The following is a 20,894-nucleotide window of genomic DNA, read 5'->3' as shown; positions in this document are numbered from 1 at the left end:
CGAAGGAGACGCTGCGCTTTCTCTGGAACATGGTGGTGGCTCGGTATTGCCGGGGTGCTCCGGCCATGGGGGGACACGGTGATGGGGCCAGCAGCACCCGCGTGCCAGCCGCACGGACGACGGCCACGGCGGGCGCTTCCTGCCAGCGTGCACGGTGCTGTGCCGGGGCGGGGGGACCCCAGCGCCTCCCGGTCAGCTGCCCTGAGCGCAGAAGCGCATGCACACACACACACACACACACACAAACACCAAAAGAAAAGTCATTTCCTTTTTGTTGGGGTTGGGGTTTTTTTTTGTGGCCTCAGGCTTTTCACAACCTTACGCTGCAAATATCGTATTTCTCCTAATGGCAGGAGCTGCGGGCAGCGCTGTGCAGGCAGCGCTGTGCAGGCAGCGTGGGCGTCAGGGCCCAGCCACAGACATGGCGTTGCCCACAAGCATCGTGCCATGGGGCTGCTCCCACCCTGCCTGCTTGGCCAGCCCGGCCAGCCACCAGGGCCCGGCGCAGAGGGTCACTGGTGGCAACGCAGCGGTCTGCCTCCCGGGGTGGCTCTTCCCCCGGCTGTCCCTGAAACGGCAGGGCTGCGTTCACTGCACCAGGCTGACTCCCTGGTAGGGGATCCTCCGACTGACCCTCCAATGTATTTTCATGGGACATCTCACTAAAAGCATTAAACCTCAATAAGCAGAAATCCCATCACCTCATCTCTCATGGCAAACATATCCCCGGCTGCCCCGGAGCCCGGCGAAGCATCTCCCACCCGGCCCCTGCGCAGCTGCAGCACCCGGGTTTTCTCTCCTCCAGTTCCCCGGCAGCTCCCTAACGCTGAAGGGTGCACCTGCAGCCTGACCACCACCGAAAACCCCACCGTCCTGTAACAGCCAGGCTTCAGAAATCCCATTGAAATGGAAATGCTGACCTCTAGCTGGGTATGAGCTTCCATCAATCACAAACTCCCAAGAAAACAGGCTATCGTCCCCTGCATCAGCCCTCGTGCATCGCAGGGCGCAGCAGAGCCCATATGGAGGCGAGCCCGGTGCCGGGGGCTGTGCATGGTGCCCGGGAAGCTGTGCATCGTGCCCCCCCAGGCCAGCCACCCTGGCCTCACACCCTCCGCCTCCCCAAACCAGCCACCAGCACCCATCTGCGCCCACTCAGGCCTGGGCTGCAACAGGGGCTTACCCTCCGCCGGTCAAAGCGAGGAGGAAGGCTGGGAACCCCAAGCACCCCTTGGCAGTCGGGGGGGCCGCGCTGCCCCGAGGCCGCAGTGGGACTCGGCGCAAGTGCCACCGGCACGGAGCCTCGCACCGCAGCCAGGAGGGGACGGGCTGCACGGCTGTGCATCATCCACCACGCACGAGAGAGAGAGAGAGGAACCCAAACCTCGCTTCCCGAAGTCCCGGCAGTTTAAAGACCAGCAGAAAGCCTCCGACTGCCAAGGTCCTACTGGTTCGGCTCCTTGAACACTCACCTCCTACTCTGGTGATTTAAAATAACACCTGGCACAGAGAGAAAACATCCCCTTGACGCGGTGCTGCCGGGCAGTGCCTGGCTCACACAGCTCCCGGGGGACTTGAGGCAGCTCTTAGCCCAGCGCTTTGCACTTGCCGGAGTCAGACTCTCATCCAAGCACCCAAAAGCTTTAAATTGAGAGACATTTGGATTCTGTCTGATGTGTGAAAGAAGTGGGGGGGGGGAGGGGGAAATAGGGAGTTGGAGAGAGAAATCTCTCAACTCCAGGGAAAAAGCTTGGACTGAAATCCAGCTATTTCAACTCCTACTTTTCTGCCCACAGCCTTCTCTCCTTAAAGGGATGAAATGATGGAAACCCTTTGCATTTTAGAGCTCTTAAGGACATTATTTAAAAAAAAAAAAAATTCCAAACATGCTGCAGGCTTGAAAGCCGTAATTCAGGTACCATGAAATATTTGGAGCAGACATTTGCTTGGAGCACATTCGTTTCTGGTGTGCATGCTCTGTGTTAAAGCTCTGCATCAACAGCAGTGTGACGTTATCCTCTCACTTCATCTTCCCCCAGGTCACGTCTTTCTTACACTCATACCAGTTGATTTCTGCCCAGCTCTACTGAGCTGCTCGTGATTTACATGCCTGAAAATAAAAGCAGGGAGCTTCCCCGCACAGCCGAGCTCTGCAGTGCATCAGAACAACACCAGGCTGCTGCAGCTCCAGCACAGCCCGGTACACAGAGGTGCAGTGGCAGGTAGTGACAGCAGCCATGGGAAGCATCAATCTATAGCTGGCATCACACCAGAAACAACTTGGAGAGTCCCAGGAAAACAGCCAGCTCTTCGTTTAAACATTTACTCTTGCAGCGCTGTAAGCACCAATTACTGCATCTTGTTCTGCCACTTCAGTCCTTACGTGAACTCGCTGTTGTCAGAGGCAACATGGAAGGAGAGAGGGTGACGGGGAGACACGCGGCAAGGCAGGGCCAGCCTCCCCTTTAATGGGAGGTCATTACAGTCAGTAGGTCAGAATTACTCTGGCAGGTCTTACGCCTCGTTGGCATGACAGTTCTGCTAAAGCACAAGGAGCGATTCACATACCTCCCCCGGGATTTCGGAGCCCGGGAGGGCAGGACCTCGATACGGCCACAGGGAAATCATCTCCATTTCCTGCTGCCCAGGAGAGGTGCGAGGCAGCCCCTGCACGAAGCCCACCTCGCCCCGCACCAGTGGGACCAGCACCCGGGGAAGCCAGTGGGGGTGGAAGCAGAGCTCTCCCTGCTCCCCATCCCCACGCATCCAACAGCCTCCCAGGGCCATGTCGGCCACCACAGTTACAGGTGACAAACGGCATTTGAACCAGGCAACGGCTAAAAATACACCAAGGACCCAACTCCAACTCCCCAGAGGCCACCAGCCTCCCCCCGCTCCAGGGTATCACATCAGTGCCTGCCCAGTGCCACCTCACCCACATGGGAGCGCATCCAGAAATAGTTTGTCTGCAATGACATTTTCTCGCTTCCTTTCTTCCCCCCAAGGTATTTCACACAGTTGGGCTCAAAAACGAAAGGAAAAAAAAACCCAACTCTCCTCCTTTCAGAGCGAGCACAGCCAAATCATAACTGATCAGCCAAAATTAAGAAACAAAGGCCTGGGGGAAGATGCCTCCTTGGTACCATCTGCACCAGACAAAACTAACTTTTCCCAGGGGCCTCCACCAGAACCAGGAGCCCATCGCCCGGACTTACCCCGGCTGCACTCCTGGCTCCGGTGAGCAGCCCCAGCCCTGCCAGTAACACCGGGGAGGGGGTGCCGCACCGCTGGGGCAGCGGGCCACGTTGTTAACAGCTGATTAATAAAACCCAACTCCCCTGGAGCACCAGGCACTTGCAGCTCCCTGGAGTGCAACCCCGGTCCTGGAGCCCCCGGAGCAGCTCACGGGGGGAGCAGGGTGCAGGAGAGATGCCCGCGTTTCGGCCGGCTCCATCACACCCCCCAACCAGGCACAACAAAAGAGCAAGAAAGGGGAGGGAGTGCGAGGCTGCGCCGGCAGCAGCGTGCAGACAACTGCACGGCACTAGAGCTTAATGGGCACAAAGTGCTGGGCTGCGATTCTGTTTACAAAAGGAAACACAGGCTAATTCTGCACGGCCCTGGCTCAGCTCTCCCATCACCTAACGGGGGACCGCGGGGCTCAAACTGCCCCTGGCATCGCATCTGCGGCTGCCAGAGAGACCACCGAAACTGGGGCGTTCAAAGGTCTGTGCAACGCAGCGCCGGCAAATGCATGAACCAACGGCGCAGAAGAAAGGAGGGTCCGAAGGCGCCTTCCTCCCAGACAGCTGAAGCTGCCAGCCCGGTCTCCTGCAGACATGCCAGCTGCAGGATGGGTTAGCCAGGCCACCAGCCCCCAGCTCCCTGCAGCACGGGACCCTTCGCGGTGGAGCCAGCGCAGGCAGTACCTGCTGCTCCAGCCCCTGGGGCCTGCTCTGGGCTCCTGCAGCAGCCCGGCAATTTGGGCAGACACAGAAAGGTGAACCGCTGGTGAGGGGCTCCGGCGCGGGCGGCACACGGGGCTGACCCTCTGCCCGCGCGAGCCCTCGGCACGGATGGCACTGCTCCTGCCGAGGGACGAGCAGCAGGCGCGGGCAGAGGAGGGGGCTGGCGCGGGTACCCAGCCGTCTCCTCGGCAGTCAGAGCCCGCACCGCTGAGTGGAATTATGCCCAGGAAGGGCAGCATAATTCTTTCCTTTGTTACTGGGGCTAAGAGAGACTGATTGCATCATTAGTGCTTTAATATTGCATGCGGCACGCTGAGGGTATTCATCTTTCTATTATGATTCTAAGGAAGGTTGTGGGCACCCAGAAACATTAGATTTTCTCCTGGCAGGAAGAACAAGCTGTGCATATCATCAGCCTCGACGTACAAAGCAAACGAAAACAGTGTCCGAATTAATTCTGACTCAGCGCATGGAATATTTTTAACAGTATTTTCTCCCCTTTATGGTGCTGCTGAAGTGAAATGAAGTGAGAAACGCAATGCCTTCAACAGCAGCTTCCCACAAACCCCAGCTTGCTCTCAAAGGTGGCTATTTACTGCTCAATAGCCACCAGGTCTGCAGCACTAACTGCCTGCCACAGGGCTTCCTCAGCCCCACCACTGCACTGGGGAGGGGGAACGCTGTTTGTCACCCAAGAGATGAGCTTCAGCCGAAGGACAGTAAAGCCAAGGAGAGCTTCCAGAGACCGTACCATACCTCCGTCAGTCTCGGGACTGCTCATTGCAGGGCACTCTGTGACTGCCTCCTTCCAACAGCCCGACTGCTGCTTTGTTCTTTAGGGACGGACGGCAGCCTGGGGAGCTGAGCCGCACAGCCTGCTTATCTACAGCCCGCGTGTTAAACTCATTAGGGAGGGCTCAATACATCTGAGGTTTAACCGGGAGGATCAGCCTGCAGAACAGAGCAAGAATTGCAAACACATCCCTACAGAAATGAAGAGCTAATTCCAGGCAAAACACTCAGCTGGCCAGAAAGAGAGAGAAAGTTCAGCATGTAAATTCCTAGCAGCCTCCTTAAGAAAGGCAGTCCTGCTCCAGGTGCTCCTAACTGGAGGAACACAAAACAGGGAGAAAAAGTGTGCTGAACGTGCCTGGGGAGACGGGCAGACTGTGCCTCCATCCTGGGCACTGAGGTTTTAGCCGGCTGATGACAAGGCTCGCTGGTCCATGCACTGGCAGCCCAGGAGAGGCGACGTGCTGCGGCCCCGCGAGCCCCCAGCACACGTACACATCCGCTTTGTCCCCTGGAAGGAGCCATCAGCTGCAGCGACCCTGCGGCTAACAGCTCTGGTTCCTGCAAGCACCGGGGTTTCCACGGGAGCCCCAGGGCCCGCGGGCGCCAGCCGTGCACGAGGCTGCGGTCCCCGCTCTGGGGATGCCGAGGGAAGGCTGGGTTAGAGGCCACGGAGCCCAGCCCACGGAAGGCCCCGTTGCCATGCTCGCCCCGTCCCGCACGCTCTGCTCAGCATCAGCTGCGAGCTGGTGGAGAGCGAGGTGGGGCCAAGGGACAGCGGAGAGCTGGGGAGAGGCGGGCCGGCTCCTGCCCCTGCAGAGCCCACCCACGGACATCAGAAACATGGCAATGGCGAGGGTGAACACTGGGGTCAGGGCTCCAGGGAGCTCATTTTCCACTCACAGCATGTAGGTGTTGGGGCAGATTCAGTGCTGGATAAGGCCCAAGAGTCTCTTTCCTCCAGAGACCAAGGTTATGCACAGCCCACGCCGCAGACCACGCTCCAGCTCCTCTTCCATGTTCTCGAGGCCATGTGCCACCGCTAACGGCTCACAGACTCGTCCCTATGTCCAAAGCAATGAGATCCCTCCTGCTTGGTTCTATGAAAATGGCTAAAAAACAGATCTTGGAGGAAGCCACCGCTCAATCTGCGACACATCACTTCTCGGACAGCGGTGACAGGGGTATGCGCACCCAGCCCAAACCCCACAGTCAGGTGCTGCACCACGAGCATTCCCCGTGGCCCAGGGAGCACCCAGATACACCTCGGGGACCACAGCACGAAGGAGGAGACCCTGGGAAAGCAACAGGCGCTGGCTGAGCCCCCCGCAAGTGCTGCCCAGGCGCCCGTGGCCCCCGCGGCCGAAGCCCCTGGCTCGGCTGCAGCTTTCAGGTTTCTAATGAGCTCTTGCGCTGCCACCCTGAGCTGCATGGGGGATGTCGGAGAGACAGAAAGGTCGGATGACTCAGCTGCACGTGGCCGCATCCAGCCCGGAGCACGCCCGGCTCCTCTCTGCCCCTGCCAGCAGCTCCCTCCAACTCCCTGGCCAGCTCTTTGCACGCTGTGAAAGGGAGGAGCTGGCATGAGCCGAAGGCACTGGCAATGGCACAGCCGGCACCGCAGCCTTCCACCTTACCAAGCTCCCGGGGCAGGTGCGGACAGCCCTAGGCTGTGCCGGATCCACTCCAGGGTCACCAAGAGAGGTGGAGGAACCCGCTGGCTGCAGCGACCGGCTGAGCCCAGCACAGGGGGGGCTCCTGTGCCGCACGCTTCGGAGCTGGGGAACCCACCGCCCCAGCAGGGCAAACCCACCGGCCATCGCGGGGAGAGCGGCGGTTCCTCCCTGTGCGTCTCTGGAGGCATCCCCACGCCACGCGTGCCGAGATACCCAAACGCCTTTGGGCGGCAGGAACAGGGTAGCGCTGCTGCTGACAGTAAAATGATTTCTAAACCACGCAGTGCCTGCAGCCAGGCACCAGAGAGGCCGGATCCATTCCTGAAACGAGGCAGCTCAACGACCAGCAGAAACAGGCAAACTCTGATCAGCTAAATTGGGGACCAGAGAAAGGGCCGTCCCCAAGCCCCCCATCCCAGTGAACATTGGCAGTGGGTGGGAGTGGGGCTCTGGTACGAGCTCAGCCTGGCAGGGTGGCAGGAACACAAACGCTTCTGCGGGACCACTGTGGAGGAAGACAAGGCCAAACTCTGCAAAGCCTGAGTTGGTTCAGGACAATAACATCAGCAGAAATCAATGTGTTTAACTGTTTCTGGCTCTGAAGTCCATCGATGCCAATTTGTCTTTTCTTTGCAGTATTGATCTCGTTGCTTCCAGGCAGTGCAGAGGGGAGACGAGGAAAGCCCGGTCCAGGCTGTATGTTCAGGAGCAAACCCCACTCTCCTGCCATGCAGAGCAAGAGACTCCCCATCCCTCCAAAGCTCACTCTGCACACAGCGTAGGGGGAGTTGGACACAACCCTCCAGGTCCCCGGCTGCCGCCTTTGGGGCTCCTGGGGGTAGCTGGGTTTGCTGTGCGCCCTGCGGCACCGAGAACATCCCCAGCGTTCACATTTTGGACACGCATATGCTTGCTGGGTACCCAGCCTGACACACATTAGCAACTGGTTTCTCCCAGCATCACACGACCCGGCTCCTTACGGCAGAGGGACACAGATCTTGTCTGATCACAGCGCTATGCACAGAAAGTCATCACACAGACTTCCAGGCTCATTAAATTCTTCTCGGCCCACTATGAATTTAACGTACAGAGTTGCTTGTTTTCTCGGGTCCGCCCATTTTAGAGCTCTGTCCTGCTAGTGAGGGGATGAAATTCCCTAGAGAGGCTCTCTCTTTAGGAAGAGCCTGTTCAAGCACGCAGATTTTCTGTGTGTCTGTTTTCCCCACCTCTTCCAACCATGTCCCTTCCCATGCACGTTGAGCCCGAGAGAGGATGCTTGAGATGAGCAGCAGACGCCCGTGTCCACACACACCGTGCCTCCCCCGAGGACCAGGCACGAAGGTTTCTCTGTGCGTGCTGTGATGCACATGTGGCGTGCCTTGCTCAGGACGCTCCAGAGACAGCCCGGCCCCAGGCAGGGCAGGCACCGCTGCCCCAGCGTGCCCCCTCCCGCGCCCGGGGCAGCCCTGCTGCAGGCAGGCAAGCAGGCAGGCAGCTGGCCATGCCCAGTGCCAGGTCCCTGGGCACCGTCACCATGGCTACCTGCACATCCACTGTGCATCCCACGCTGCGGTCCCCCGCTACTGCTGCTTGGAGGAGCAGGAGCTCATCGCCTGCTTGCCCGGGCACTGCAGGGGCTGGTGGAGAGCAGAGGCGTTAGGGCAAAAACCGACAAAACCCCGTTCCTGCTGGCGGGCTGGCGCCGGCACGCAGCTGGACCAGAGGAACCAGAGAGTGTTTGGCCCAATTCACACAACTCAGGGGGGATGTGACTGCAGCCTGTGAAGAAATTGCAGCAAGACAGAAAAAGAACTGCTTAAACTAAAAACCAGGGCTCGCAAAACGTGGGGGTGGGAGGAAAGCATGGGTATGAGATAGACCTGAACATGCTTTGGCTGGAAATTAGGAGGTTTCTAATCTTTAATACAAACAGTCTCTGGAACAGTTTCCTAATAACAGAAGTAAAGAAAAAAAAACCCTAACTGACGCTCAGCATGTTTATGAAGACGTTACACGAGATGGTGCCTGCAGCAGCAGGGAGCTGGGCTCGGTGAACCAGCGTGTGCCCTCGCACCCTCCTCTCATGGGGGCTCCTCCTCACAGCCCGCACGCCGCCCTGCTCCCCAGCCCTCCAACAGCATATGGTTGAGCAGCGACTGCCTGAAGCCAAGATGTGCTGGCACAGGATTAGATTTAGGCAGCAGCCAGGGCTCAGATTCAAGGCCAAACTTGTACATGGTTCCATCTAAACATTGCAAACAAGACACGCAGGATTTGGACTCAAGCTTTTCAAAACCCTGCTACATCTTGCCAGTATCACCTGTATTTTTCCACCATTTTGGGTGGTTTTTGAAAGAGCTGGGCTAGATTCAAATCAGAATGAAGAAACAGCTCTTTCTGGTTTGGCATCCAACTTGGAGGCAGATGTTAACTCTAAGCAGGGATTCATCTACCCCCATGAAACTGGAAAGAGGTCTGGGGAGAATGAGCTGGTTTTAGCTCCTGGAAAAAATGTCTCTTCCTACTGTTGCTGCTGAAGTCCTGTTCCTGTTTCCACAGCAGCTGCTAACGACAACCAGAGCATCTGACTTCAGGTACATGACAGGCAACAGCAGCAGAGGGGCTCTCCGAGCAGCCCCCAGACCCCGCTACCATACGGTCACGCTTAGGGATGAAGAGGAAGAAAGGATGATAAAACAAACATAAGCAAACAAAAAAAAGGCAGTTTTGCTGCTATGGTTATCGCGAGCTGCCCTTTGGGAGGAATCAACAGCAGAGGGAGAACGAAATATCTGTTAAGCCTGGTGCGCGCAGAGAGCGAGCCTGCTGGCTGGAATCACGCTTCTTGTTGAATCTGAATTTAGACTCCTTGGCGTGTTTCCAGCCCTCAATAAATATCTGTCCACACGGCACAATTATGTCCCTTGTGCTACTAAAACAACAAGCGGTCTTAAATAAAACAGCGGGGCCTGGAGTGTGCAGAAGATGAGGAAATAAGGCAGTACCTGGCAGGATTCATCTCACGTCCTGCATACGCCAGGGATGCAGGCAACATGCTCGCACAGCCCTTACCAGCTCCACGGAGCTCGCACACTGGGTTACACCGGCGCTCTGCCCGCAGAGATGAGCAGGATAAAGAGAAATGCTCTGCTCTGCCTTGTGAGCAGACATTATGCTGCTTCTCTGGCAGAGATAAGCTGCAATCTCGCTCAAAGACAGAGGGGAGGAGGGTCACCCCAGCAAACAGGGCACTCCGAACAATCTCTTTCTGTGCCCTGTTTCTGTCAAATGCACGAGAACTGGGGCTCCTCAGCAAAGGAGGTGCCCTGCGAAGGCAGGACCGCAACCCCTCGCAGTGCTGCCGGGGAGCTGCTCAGAGCCAGCACTGACGCCACGAACCCCGCAAAGCCATCGCAGCAGAGCACTGGAGAGACCTTTTGAAGTTGCCTCCTTTGAATTTTCATTATTTAACATAAGCGCTGGCAATCACCGCACCGGTCACACCGGCACACTGATCCCACGTTCCCCGTCCCCAAGCCCCCGACACACAAAGCCTACGCGCCTGAAGTACTCATCGCGGATTTAAATGCGAACAGAGGAGCTGAGAACTGTAAAGCATTTCGACAATAGATCTCCCGGCTCTGCCGCACATTTGCATTCAGACAAGCCCATCCAGGGTAAAAACAAGGACAAACGCGGACTTAAATCTTTTCTGCTAAAGGCTTGCCCTGGATATTTATATTCCAGTCCCCACACGCTATTTAAATACCGCTACATACTGCGACTGCAGCTGGGATTTAGCGAGGCTCGAAAGCATCTTACCTGGATCTCCTCGCCGTTCTCTGCGCAGAGCCAGCGGTCGCTGCCAGCCCCGGCGCGCAGCAGCGCGCAGCGGTGCGGAGCAGCGCGCTCTCCCAGCCCCGCAGCCGCAGCTATCGCATCCGCGGGGTTGCGAGGAGCCTGCGCCTGGCGCTGCGCACCCGCGGGCCCCCGCGCCCCCCGGGCGGCTGGCGAGACACCGGCACAGCCCACGGCGGGGGGGGGGCCGCGCTGGCAGCCCTGCTCCCGCCAGCACAGAGCCGGGGGCTGCTGCTGCAGCCCTGCCCTGCCTGCCCTGCCTGCTCTGCCCACACCCCTACGCTTCACCCGTGCGGAGGGAGAGGAACAAGCGCTGCTCAGGCGAAGCGTGTCTGCAAGCTGGAAACTGGGACTGGGTCCCTTGGGGGGGTGGGGTGGGAAGGAAAGAATATGAGGCTCAAGATGCGATGGGCTCCTGGGCAAGGGTTATGCACCCAGGGGACTTTGGTAGCATCGCTGGAGCAATACCCACCAGTGAAAGGTGAGGATCTTGCCCGTTAAACCTGCCTGGGGCTTTTAGAGTTAAAAAGGGCTGTTTTGTGAAAAAATAACTAGAAAATGGCACAAAACCCTTTGGATTCAGCTTTGAAAGCAGTCTTCAGTCTTCTATGTGAGCCCCTTCATCTGTTACAGCTGAATTAAAGACAGACACAGACTGGACCAGGCAAAAGAAGAACTTCCAGGGCCAAAATCTGGACCCACTGAAACGAAAGGCAAAATTTCCATTCCCACTGACAGGCCCATCCTTTCCAGCTCAGGGGGCATCTGCCCCAGCCCCACACTGCTGTCACCTGGCAGAGCCCGGAGGATGAGCCTGCACCGCAGAGCTCAGCCCGGTCGTCACAAGCTGCGTCGCTTTGGTCCCACCGGTTCCGAAAGAGATTCAGTGAAACCAATGCAAGTCTCTTTTTTTTGGCGGCCCTGAAACCTGTTTAACAGCACTCAACATCGACGTAGGTGATTTCAGCTACCGAAGGCGCTCTGGGCTGAGCCGGGCAGCCCGCTGCGCCCCACGCTGCTCCCCGGCCAGCTGCCTCCACGCTGCCTGGTCTCTGCTGGAGCGCGCCGGCTGCACACACGGCTTGGCCAGGCCAGCGCTCGCACGAGGTGACCGACAGCCACGCGACTCTTTAAAACCATCACGGTCCCTTGCACCCAGGTTTGCTCTGTGTTGCAAACAGCCACAGGCACCACACTGTGCCCTGGCAGCGGGCAGCTGGGCCCAGCTGCCGAAAGCCTTCCCGTGCCGAAGGAGAGGCCCTTCCCAGCCAACACAGCTCTGCCGGCAGCAGCGTGCCTGCTGCTTCCAAACACAACGCTGCGTGTGTGGGACCAGGGCAAAACCGGCCCGGCTGTGTGAAGAGCCATAGGAAACGGGACCCATGCTCTCGTCCTTCTGTAAAGTGCTGCTCAAGTAGGACCAATGAGTACATTAATGCGTACAAATAATAAAAATAATAAATACACCTGTTACATTAACCCCTCCAGCAGCTCAGCCATCCCCTTGCTCAGCTGTGTCACTACCATTACGCAAAGAAAAAGCAGCAAGTGCAAAACAGAGACAGCGATCCAATTAATGTGACCGATAAATAATGTGACAGCCTGAAACGCCACAGAGCATCCCGGGGCCAGCATGCCACTCGAGGCACTAACACGTCCCCTAGCCAAAGCCTCCACAGCAACGTGCCGCGGCTGAGACGGGCGTTGGCGCTGGGAGGTGCTCACCGTGCCCTGTCCCTGGCTCGCCAGCGGGGACAAGGTCGGGCAAGGATGCTGCAGGACGCCTCGCTGCTGCCAGTAACAAACGAGGGGCTCAAAGCCAGTAACACATCCCCGACGCAGCTTCCTCCTCACCCCCATCCCATGGGGCAGCTGCTGCAGCAACCGGCACGGCGTGGCCCACGGCAGCTTTGTGCCTCGAGCGGGGCCAGCAGCTCTGCTCCCTGGCTGCAGGCGCTGCCTGAGCGGGCTGCTCTCCTGTCTGCTTGTAGAGTCAGAGTTAGGCAAACCCGGGACTTGCTGAGCTGGAGTTTGCACTTGGGCTGCCCTGGGCAACAGCCCCAGCTGCAATCTGGGTAAAGATTTTACCCCCTTAAGAGGGATGCAGGCACCGGTCAGAACTGGCCACTGATGTCCCACACACTCTACCAGACTCCTCCAGGTAACTTCCCAGCCCACTGGGAAATCAAATGAATCCCGTGGAATTAACCCCAAAGGTACTTAACATTAATTATAAATGACGTTACACGCATTTAAGTTCCACACGCTGCATGATATACACGCATCAGGGGCGAGATTAACGCGGCCTTTGATAGCAATTTGCAAAAATTAGTTAAAAGTCAATAACCAGCATGGTGATTTCAGTTTTTGGAAAGCTTCTCCGGTGGCAGGCGGAGGAATCGCCATCTCGGGAAGCAGCCGGCCGCGGCACATGCGCACGCCATGGCTCTCGCCGAGGAAGGTGGGGCACGCACCTCCCTCCTGCTCCTAGAAATCTCTTCTAGGCATGGATGTTGTCCCCCCTCCTGCTCCCTGCGAGCGGGGCAGGGCCCTCCCCACCCAGCCCGGGGGCTCTGCAACACTGTCCCCTGCCCCCCCTGGAGACCCCTCACCCTGCAGGGAGCCTCCGAGAGCACCCACAGCCCTTCCCTGTCCTGGGGAGGGGCTCAGCCTGGGCACCCCTGCTCCCCACAGGGAGCCGTGCGTTTCGGGCACCCCCTCCCTCCCGCTGTTATTCTGGTACGTGCAATTCCAGGGAGATAAATACTTCAGGGCTTTAAGGGCTCTCAGAGCAAAACTGCTGCTGAAATAAAGAGGGAAAAGCTTTTAGCCACGCAGCCACGTGGGGACTCGGGGTGTTTCAGCGCTCTTAACAGGCAGGAAAACAGACACTGCGCTATATGTGTCTTGAGGCCCCGCAAGGCTTTTATGTTAATGGCATTTTATCACCAAACACTGGGATCCGAACTGACAGCGATGCATATGCATCAGCAGGGAGAGCCACAGCACAGGCCCAGGACGTGGCTCCGAGATATGTTCTCAACGAGCTGTGAAGGGGAGAGTTCAAGCACCAAATGAAATCGGGGTATCAGAACAACTGTTTTCCAGAGATCACTTACTGTTGGGAGATATGCAGCCCATGGCTCCCAACTTATTTTTTAAGTAAATCTCAAGTGTGCTACATGCATAAAGCAGGTCCTCAAAAGATTGTGTGCTTGACCAAAAGCATGGAGGTTAAAAATAAGAGTTTGGGGAGGCAGTCAGTAATTTGTCCTGTCCACTGCTTTAAACCAGAGGGGTGCTTATGCGATGTTTGCAGCTCCCGGCTGCAACCCCTGCATCTGGAATCTTACTTTAAAGCAAAACCCAAGATGCTCAGATATTCACAGGGCTCCAGAGACAGGCTGAGGCTCAGGAGACCCACGTCAAAACCACGAGGGCTCGTGACAGAGCGGGCTGCCAGCAGTGCTGGCAGGGGACGTGCCAGTGCTCCTCCCAGCCCTGCACCCACTGGCCCCCCCTTACCTGCTGGGGGAGCCCAGGTCCGCCCGGCTGACGATGCGGTGCTGGTGGGGTGAGTACAGCCACTGGAAAGCCGTCAGCGTCCTCTCCTCGATCCGAAAGCGGCCTTCTCGCACGTACCTAAAAGTAACAAGCGAGAAAGACTGAAATATTTATTAGCGCAGGATTGTGGAGAGGGAGCTGCAGGACACGGAGAGCAGAGCGGCTGGCTCAGCAGCGCTGCTCAGAGCTGCGAGTCCAACACCACCACTAACGTGTTCCTCAGTGGAAGCAGCAAGACATTACAGCCCCGTCTGTCTGCATCCCCGCACCATCCCCGTCCTTCCCTGCCCATCAGCAGATGCTCCCACAGGCATGTGGCCACGACTGGGACAGGGCATCCCTTTGAGGGCATCCCCCAGGGGAGGGGATGGTGGCCCCCTGGCCACCCTTGCTCCCCGCTGCCACCAGAGCAGCAGTCCCCATCACCCCAGGGCACAGCCTGCCTCCAACAGCCCCTGCCTGGCCACTCCCCGCCACCAGCCCTGTCCCCAGCATTATCACCGGCTCCAAGACCAGGCTAACACCCTTCTAACATTATTTTGAACGTCAGGCCAGATGTTGAGGCTTATTAAGTAATATTCAAGTGATGAATCGATGGTTATTGTTTTGATTAGCGAAGCACGGGTTCTCTGTTACATGAGCAAGATGTCGGTAACCGCAGCCGCTCCCATCTTACAGAACACAATTCTGCTGCCTGCCTCCATCCCGACAACCAGCTGCACTTCACACACCCTCCTCTGAACACGAAATTTCATCAGCAAGCAATTAATTATTTAAAGCCCCTGTAGTACTGGTTGGAGACACATGCACGCACGCACACACAGCTGCGGCATCCATGAAACCCCAGCCAGGGCTGGGGCGAGCTCGCAGGCCTCTCCTCCGCGTGCGGATGCTCTGGGCGGTGCGTTCCCACTTTTAACCGCAGGGATCCAGCCACGCTGCCTGAATGGGGCCAAGGGGACGCACCACAGTGCCACGGGCTCCCCGCAGCCCTGACGAGCAGGGCCATGGCTGGAGCCGTTCCCTGCTGCTGGGCTCTCCCGCCTGCCCAAACTCACCCAGCCCAGGGCTGCGGGGTCCTGCCGGAGCCGGGGCAGCGACAGCGCAGGAGTCGGGACCTCCCGCTCTCAGCAAAAGGAAACCCAAAAGGCTCCTTGAGTATGCCAGGTACAGACTGACCTGCTGATTTTCTTGGTATAAGCAACCAAGCACATTGCAGTCCCAATACTCCCCTGCAGCTCTTTCATATGATAATCTTGCACAAAATAGTGGCAGGCAAGCCAGAACGTCTTTTGGGAAGGAAGGGGGGGTGAGGCAGCGGGGATGGCAGAAAGGCCAAGCCAAGTAGCCATTGTAACAGTTTGGGTCTAAGCATGCAAGAAAAAAAGTGCCCTAGGGGGAAAAAAGAAAGAGGGGAAAAAAAAAAAAAAAAAAAAAAGAAAGCTTCACAAGCTTAGAGTAATCCTCTGACGATTTCCACTCTGGCTGTTCACGCAGGTTTGCAGCGATCCCACCCACACCTGGGAGCCCCAGCATCCAGCCTGGCTCTGCTCCCCGCCCAGCCCCTGTTGGGATGCGGGACGAGCCCTGGGCCCGCTCCCAGCTCTTACATCAGCAGCACCACGCTGTAACCGGAGTCACCCCAGTCACAGCCTGGCATCGCTACAGCGCCCTGCTCAAAAGTCACAAGCTTTGGACGTCACAAACTACACAATTAAAAACAAAAAAATACAGAGAAAGCTTGTTTCCAATGTCAGCCCATCCTGGCTGCTCCGGTCGCTGCAATCACCCCGTCCCCAGCAGGAAGAAGCGGGTCCCCACGCACCAAAGCCCGGAGCAGCCTCAGCACCCCTTCACCCCCACAACAACAGCCAGGAAGCCCCCAAAGCATCCCGTGCGTGTCCCAGAGACTTCCCGCTGGCAGGTACAAGACCCAAGCATGCCCGGGACCAGGACGCTGCTGCTCCCCACGCTTCTCCCGTGCGGAGCAGGACCATTTCCCAGAAGCAGGATCTCGCTTTGGGATCCGACTCTTCTGCCTCTACTGGACCCCAAATGCCAGAGATCCCCCTCGCAGCAGGTGCAGCCCCGAACCGCCCTCTCCCTGCCCGGGGACGTGTGCCCCCCCCGGCCGGAGCAGCCGCCCCACTGGGACCCCCCACAACCCCATACCCAGGACCACACTGCGACCCTCGGCGTGCCCGGGAGGGTCCCAGGGTGCCGGCGCTAAGTCGTCCCCGTCGGTCCCCCCCCCCAACCCCACCCGGAGCCCTCCCCGGCCGGGATTCCCCTCTTCACCTGGCTCAGCAGCCGGGACTCCCCCCGGGCCAGGATCACCCCCCCACCCCGCCCCTCTCCACACCAAAGCCGAGACCCCCTCGCAAACTTACCCCTCCACGGTCGCCCGCCTGGGTCCCCCTCCCCGAGCCTGCCGGGAGGGGACCCCCCCGAGCACAGGACCGGACCCCCCAGCCCCCGGAGCTCATCCGCTGCCCCCCCCCCCCCCCCCCCCCCGCCCCAGCACTCACCAGCGCACCAGCTCCCACCGCCGCTCCCCCGCCGCCTTGCCCGAGGCCATGCCGCGACCGGGGCCGGGAGCGCTGCCGCAGGGCGGGTGGGGGCGCGGGCGGTCCCGCAGGGGAAGGAGGGGGGGACACGGACACCCCCACCGGCAAACCCCCGCTGCCAGCCGGCCCGTCCCGGCGGCGGGCAGCGCCGGAGCGCGGACACCGGGGCTGGGGCGGCTGCGCCGGCTCCTGCGCGCTCCCGCCTCCTCCGGCACCCGGGGAGCGGGGGGGGGACGGACACCCGGCCCGGGCAGGTGCGGGGGGGTCACACCACCGTGCCCTGTTATGTAAAGCCTTATGCAATGCCCGCTTTCCCCCCGGGCAGCTCCGAGGGGCGCACGGGAGAGCTGCAGGGGTGATGGGCTGCACGCAAACGCTCCCGTCCCCAGCCCCGCTCCGCAGACCTCGCTGGACGAGGGGAGTCTCCCACCGGCCGGCTGGATCCCACCAGGGGCTCCAAGGGAACGCGCGTTTTCCAGCCGCTCGAACGCTTGGAGCGAGTCTGGGCCGAGCATCACGAAGTCTGTGGGGAACCGTCACCGGTGGCAACAAACACAGAAACGGGCTCCTGCCAGCCAGGGTCCCTCCGCCCCGCCTGAGCCCCCCGCAGCCACACCGTCCCCCCAGCAGCAGGGGTGCGTGGCCCCAGCAGCGCAGGCTTTGGGGCTGGAGCCCACCCCTTGAACCCTGGTTCTGTCGCCGGTCCTCACTCGCCCTTGAAAACAAACAAATAGCCCGGCAGAACTCGCCTGTGTGAGGTCCAGGAACGCCGAGCGAAAATTATTCTCCTGTAGATTCAAAGCTAAAACGTGCCATCTGCCTGAGCCCAGGCTTCCCTCCCGCAGCCCCCGGGAGCCGCAGGGTGTGCTCAGCTACAGACGGCCCATAGCGCTCGGGAAACAAACTGGGAGCACAACTTTGAATCACACTAAAAGCTGTTTCTCAGAAGTGGTGTTCTGGCCCTAAATCCTAACTTTTCTGATCTTTGAGAACTTAATTTCACAACTCAGCAAACCCAGGTGTTGCACCCACAATCCAACAGCTTCATTTAAATCAAACGACATTAATTGCTCAAGTAAATACCTATTATTGGTAATTCTAGAGTCCCACTCTTGTAGGGCCCAAACACATCTGAAAGGCATTGATGCCTCCCTCTCAGCTGCCCCTTGTTAGGAAGCAGAGGGGTGCTTTGCCGTGTCGGCTGGAGAGGCCATGCCTTGCTCAGGGTCACATAAAGGGAATTCAGCCAGGGGTCTCCCAGATTCTGGGCCGTGACCTCTCCTCTGGAGGAGCTGTTGCCTCTTACAAGTTACGGGCTGAAGGCTGGAAGGAAACAGCCCGCCCAGAGAGGCTGTGTCCATGCCTGCACTGGTTTGGCAGCTGGCAGCCCGCTCTGCCGCGGGGGGCTGGGAGCTTGGTCCTCAGCTGGATGCTTCGGCTGAAATTATGACCAGGAAATTGTTGATACATCATATTTTAATGAGCCGGGCAGCAAGCGAGCTTGCCCCTCAGTGAGGCCCTGTTATCAGCTGCCTGCAGCCGTCAGGCACCAGCTCTGTCTGGATTGATGTTGCTCACGATCAGATTTGGAGCCAAGGGCAGATAAAAAATCTGATCCCCGCTCTGCAGAGCCTGAGAGCCGTGCTGAATTTCACACTTGTAAGCGCAGAGAGAGTCGGATGAGTCTCCAGCGCTTGCACGCGCTGCGGGAGATCACGGGTGGGAAGCAGTGACAGGACCCTGTGGGGATGTGGGGCCAGAGGAGCGGGTGCAGGAGAGGCTGAAGCTCTCCCTTCTGCCCCTGGAGCCTGGGAACTGACCCACCTCTGTTTCAGCACACATATGTTTTTGCAGGCCTGTGAGATCTCAACAATAAAAACAACTTTTATTTAAAAAAAAAATTGACAAAAATTCTAAACTAATAAGAAATTTTAAAAATCGGCGTGTTCACATAGCACATACATGCTAATGCATCTGGCACCTTTCATCATGTGGCCCTTCGCGCTGCCAGTGCCGTGCTGATCCCAGCCGGGTGTCCCTCTGAGGCCAGCACGCCAGAGCCAGCCTGACAGATTTGGCCTGTCATTTCCCAAAGCTTTGCCCCGTTCAGCCGGGCATCACGGAGCCATGCTCCCCTGCCTCCTTCTCCCAGCATCGCCGGGGCACGCTGCAGCCCTCCCTGCAGTCAGCCGGGCGGAGCAACAGCTCTTTGAAGAAGGACAAATTGCATTACTTAGCTCAAGCAAATACCCTTGCAAGTCTGATATTTTCAAATCCCCGTAGAAATGTTAAGCTAATGTTAAATTTATCAAAACCCTCCTCCGTCACTTTAAGGAGCTTCTTACTAGGTTCTTCAAAGCAATTAGAAGACACACACACGTTACATTTCAATTAGGTTGAAAAATAATATATGAGGCAAAGTTAAACTCATTTTTAAATTAAATGCAAAAATTCCCCTAATAAATAACTCGGCGGGGGCGGAGGGGAAAGCAGTGGTCTAAAAGCACCCCACATAGTCAGTCCAGAAGGGCGCAGGATGCAGGTTTAACTTCAGTGCACAGCGAGATGGACGCTCCCTCTGGGAAGTGGCTGTCTTACCCTGGTGTCAGTCCCCTCTGACATGAGCTGGTGTCACCTAACGCAAGGCGTTTAACCACAGACGGACCTGCGGGCAGAGGCTCATGGCCCTCAGCTCCTGCAGCAGCCAGAGGAAAGAGGGGTGATGCGTGGTCGGGAGCGGCCTGAATTGCTGCCCGGGTGCCCACTTCTTCCCACTGACTGCAAGCGCAGTGCGAGATGACTACCGCCTTCACATGCCCTCCCCGAACAAACGTCTCGGCTCAGATGGGATCAAAACAGCGTGACAGACAGGCCCCGAGCGAGACCCCGGCTCACAGCACAGCTTTCCTTGCCTCACCTTCCCTCAGCAGCCGCCCTCTCTGCAGGGCAGCGGGGTGACGGCCCCCAGCCCCTGCCCTCCCGCAGCCGCCCTCCCGCCTGCCCGAAGCGCCCGGGAAGCGCTGCACCGGGGCTGCAGCCTGCCAGGGCTGTGCTCGGCCACCACCGACACGGGGGGACACAGACACCCATGCACCCGTGCACACACCCCCCCACACACGCGCACACACACCCCCCCACACACAGAGGGCCGCCTGGGCGCCGGTGCCCGGTCACCCCGAGCACCAGACCCGGCCCCCGGGGTCTGTGCCCATCCCTCGCTGCCGGCCGGAGCCTCCCCGCTCTGCCCGGCGCTGGAGGCTGTGCAAACTGCCGCTGCTGCTGCCCGTACCGCTGCCCGTACCGCTGCCCGTATCGCTGCCGCTAGAGGTCAGTGTGGGTACGGAGCTGCGGGCAGCGGGCAGCGGCCTGCGCCCAGCCCCGCGCGGCAGAGCTGCCGCTGCCTGCAACACCCAGCTGCAGCCTCTGCAGCCTCTGCAGCCTCCACCGTCCTCTCTCCAGGGCGGCTTCCGAGGGGAAAAGCCACGTCTCCGCAGCAAAACCCGGGGCCGAGGCGCTCAGGCGGGTCCCTCCGCGGCTGCCGGCCCCCGAGCCCCGCTGCCACCCTGCCGCTCCAGCGCCCGCCTGCATCCACGGGGTCACAGCGAGCGGGTGCTGTCGGCACCCTCTTTCAGGCGGTGTTGCAGTTGGATCTCTCCCAACTGGTGTACAACAGGCAAGGAGCAGGCTGGCTCTTCCTGACAGCTTCCGGAGCTCTGTCACGCACATGGGCTGGCAGCAGGGACCCCACAACTCCTCCTGAGGCTGAAGTGGCATTCCTGCCATTTTTGACTCATTGTGTTGATCACAAACCACCTCGGAGCCAGGGGAGAAGTGGTTCCTGTCTCTCGGAGCAAGCGGGGAGTGGGGAAGGGTCGCGGTGTAACTGCGGTGCAGGACGGCGGCTGCTGGAGGCATTAGCTAAGGGACTGCTAGGTCATGTCCCAGTCAAAAAAGCTGAGAGCAGCGCTTTCAGGGCAAAAAGCTGCTCGTGAAACCAGCTCACTGTCGAACAGTGAGCGCAAGCAAGAGAGGTGATGGGAAATACTAATAGCGTGTGTGCATTGTGGCTGAATCCAGGCTGCCAGGCAATCGCTGCAGAGGCAGCCGGCTTCATCCCGTGCCATGCTGGGTGCAGAGGATGCGCTGTGCTCCGCTGTCTTCCCTCACAGCACGGCTGTATCCTGGAGCGATGACCTCATTTGCAGAGGCAGCTCTCTGTCCCCGAATGCCCGACCTTGATCGTTTGCAGGCTTGTCCTTTATTCAGTGGAAAATCAATGAAAATTGTACAAATCTGGTGAAACATGATGCACTCAGAAATCAGCCCTCCCCCTTCCCCCCGCCTCCCCGTCTGTAGTTCACTGCTACTCAAGTTAGCACATGAGTTAGGGGAAGACACAGTGAGACATTAAAAACAGCCCCCCCCCCCCCGCCAAACATGGCAAACTGCACGGAGAGGGACAAACGACA

At 58.7% G+C, this 20,894-nt stretch overlaps 1 protein-coding gene across 2 annotated transcripts in view; it reads right to left on the bottom strand.

The window, feature by feature from the left end:
* Positions 1-16,436, bottom strand: part of RAP1GAP2 (RAP1 GTPase activating protein 2) — an 80,048-nt gene extending 63,612 nt beyond the window's left edge. The window contains exons 1-2 of one of the 2 annotated variants that reach the window (XM_050908762.1): positions 16,387-16,436; positions 13,820-13,936 (exon numbers count right to left, since the gene is read on the bottom strand). In XM_050908762.1, the coding sequence (XP_050764719.1) occupies positions 13,820-13,936; positions 16,387-16,436 (167 nt within the window). Of the gene's footprint in view, positions 1-13,819; positions 13,937-16,386 lie in introns of those variants that run through there. The other variant, XM_050908763.1, reaches the window with a different exon arrangement.
* Between the last annotated feature and the right edge of the window lie 4,458 nt (positions 16,437-20,894).

The sequence above is a fragment of the Gymnogyps californianus genome, chromosome 20 (assembly GCF_018139145.2).
Source record: "Gymnogyps californianus isolate 813 chromosome 20, ASM1813914v2, whole genome shotgun sequence".
In the NCBI taxonomy this organism is placed as follows: Eukaryota; Metazoa; Chordata; class Aves; order Accipitriformes; family Cathartidae; genus Gymnogyps; species Gymnogyps californianus.
The sequence above is the reverse complement of the archived record's forward strand: the minus strand, read 5'-3'. Positions and strand labels throughout refer to the sequence as shown.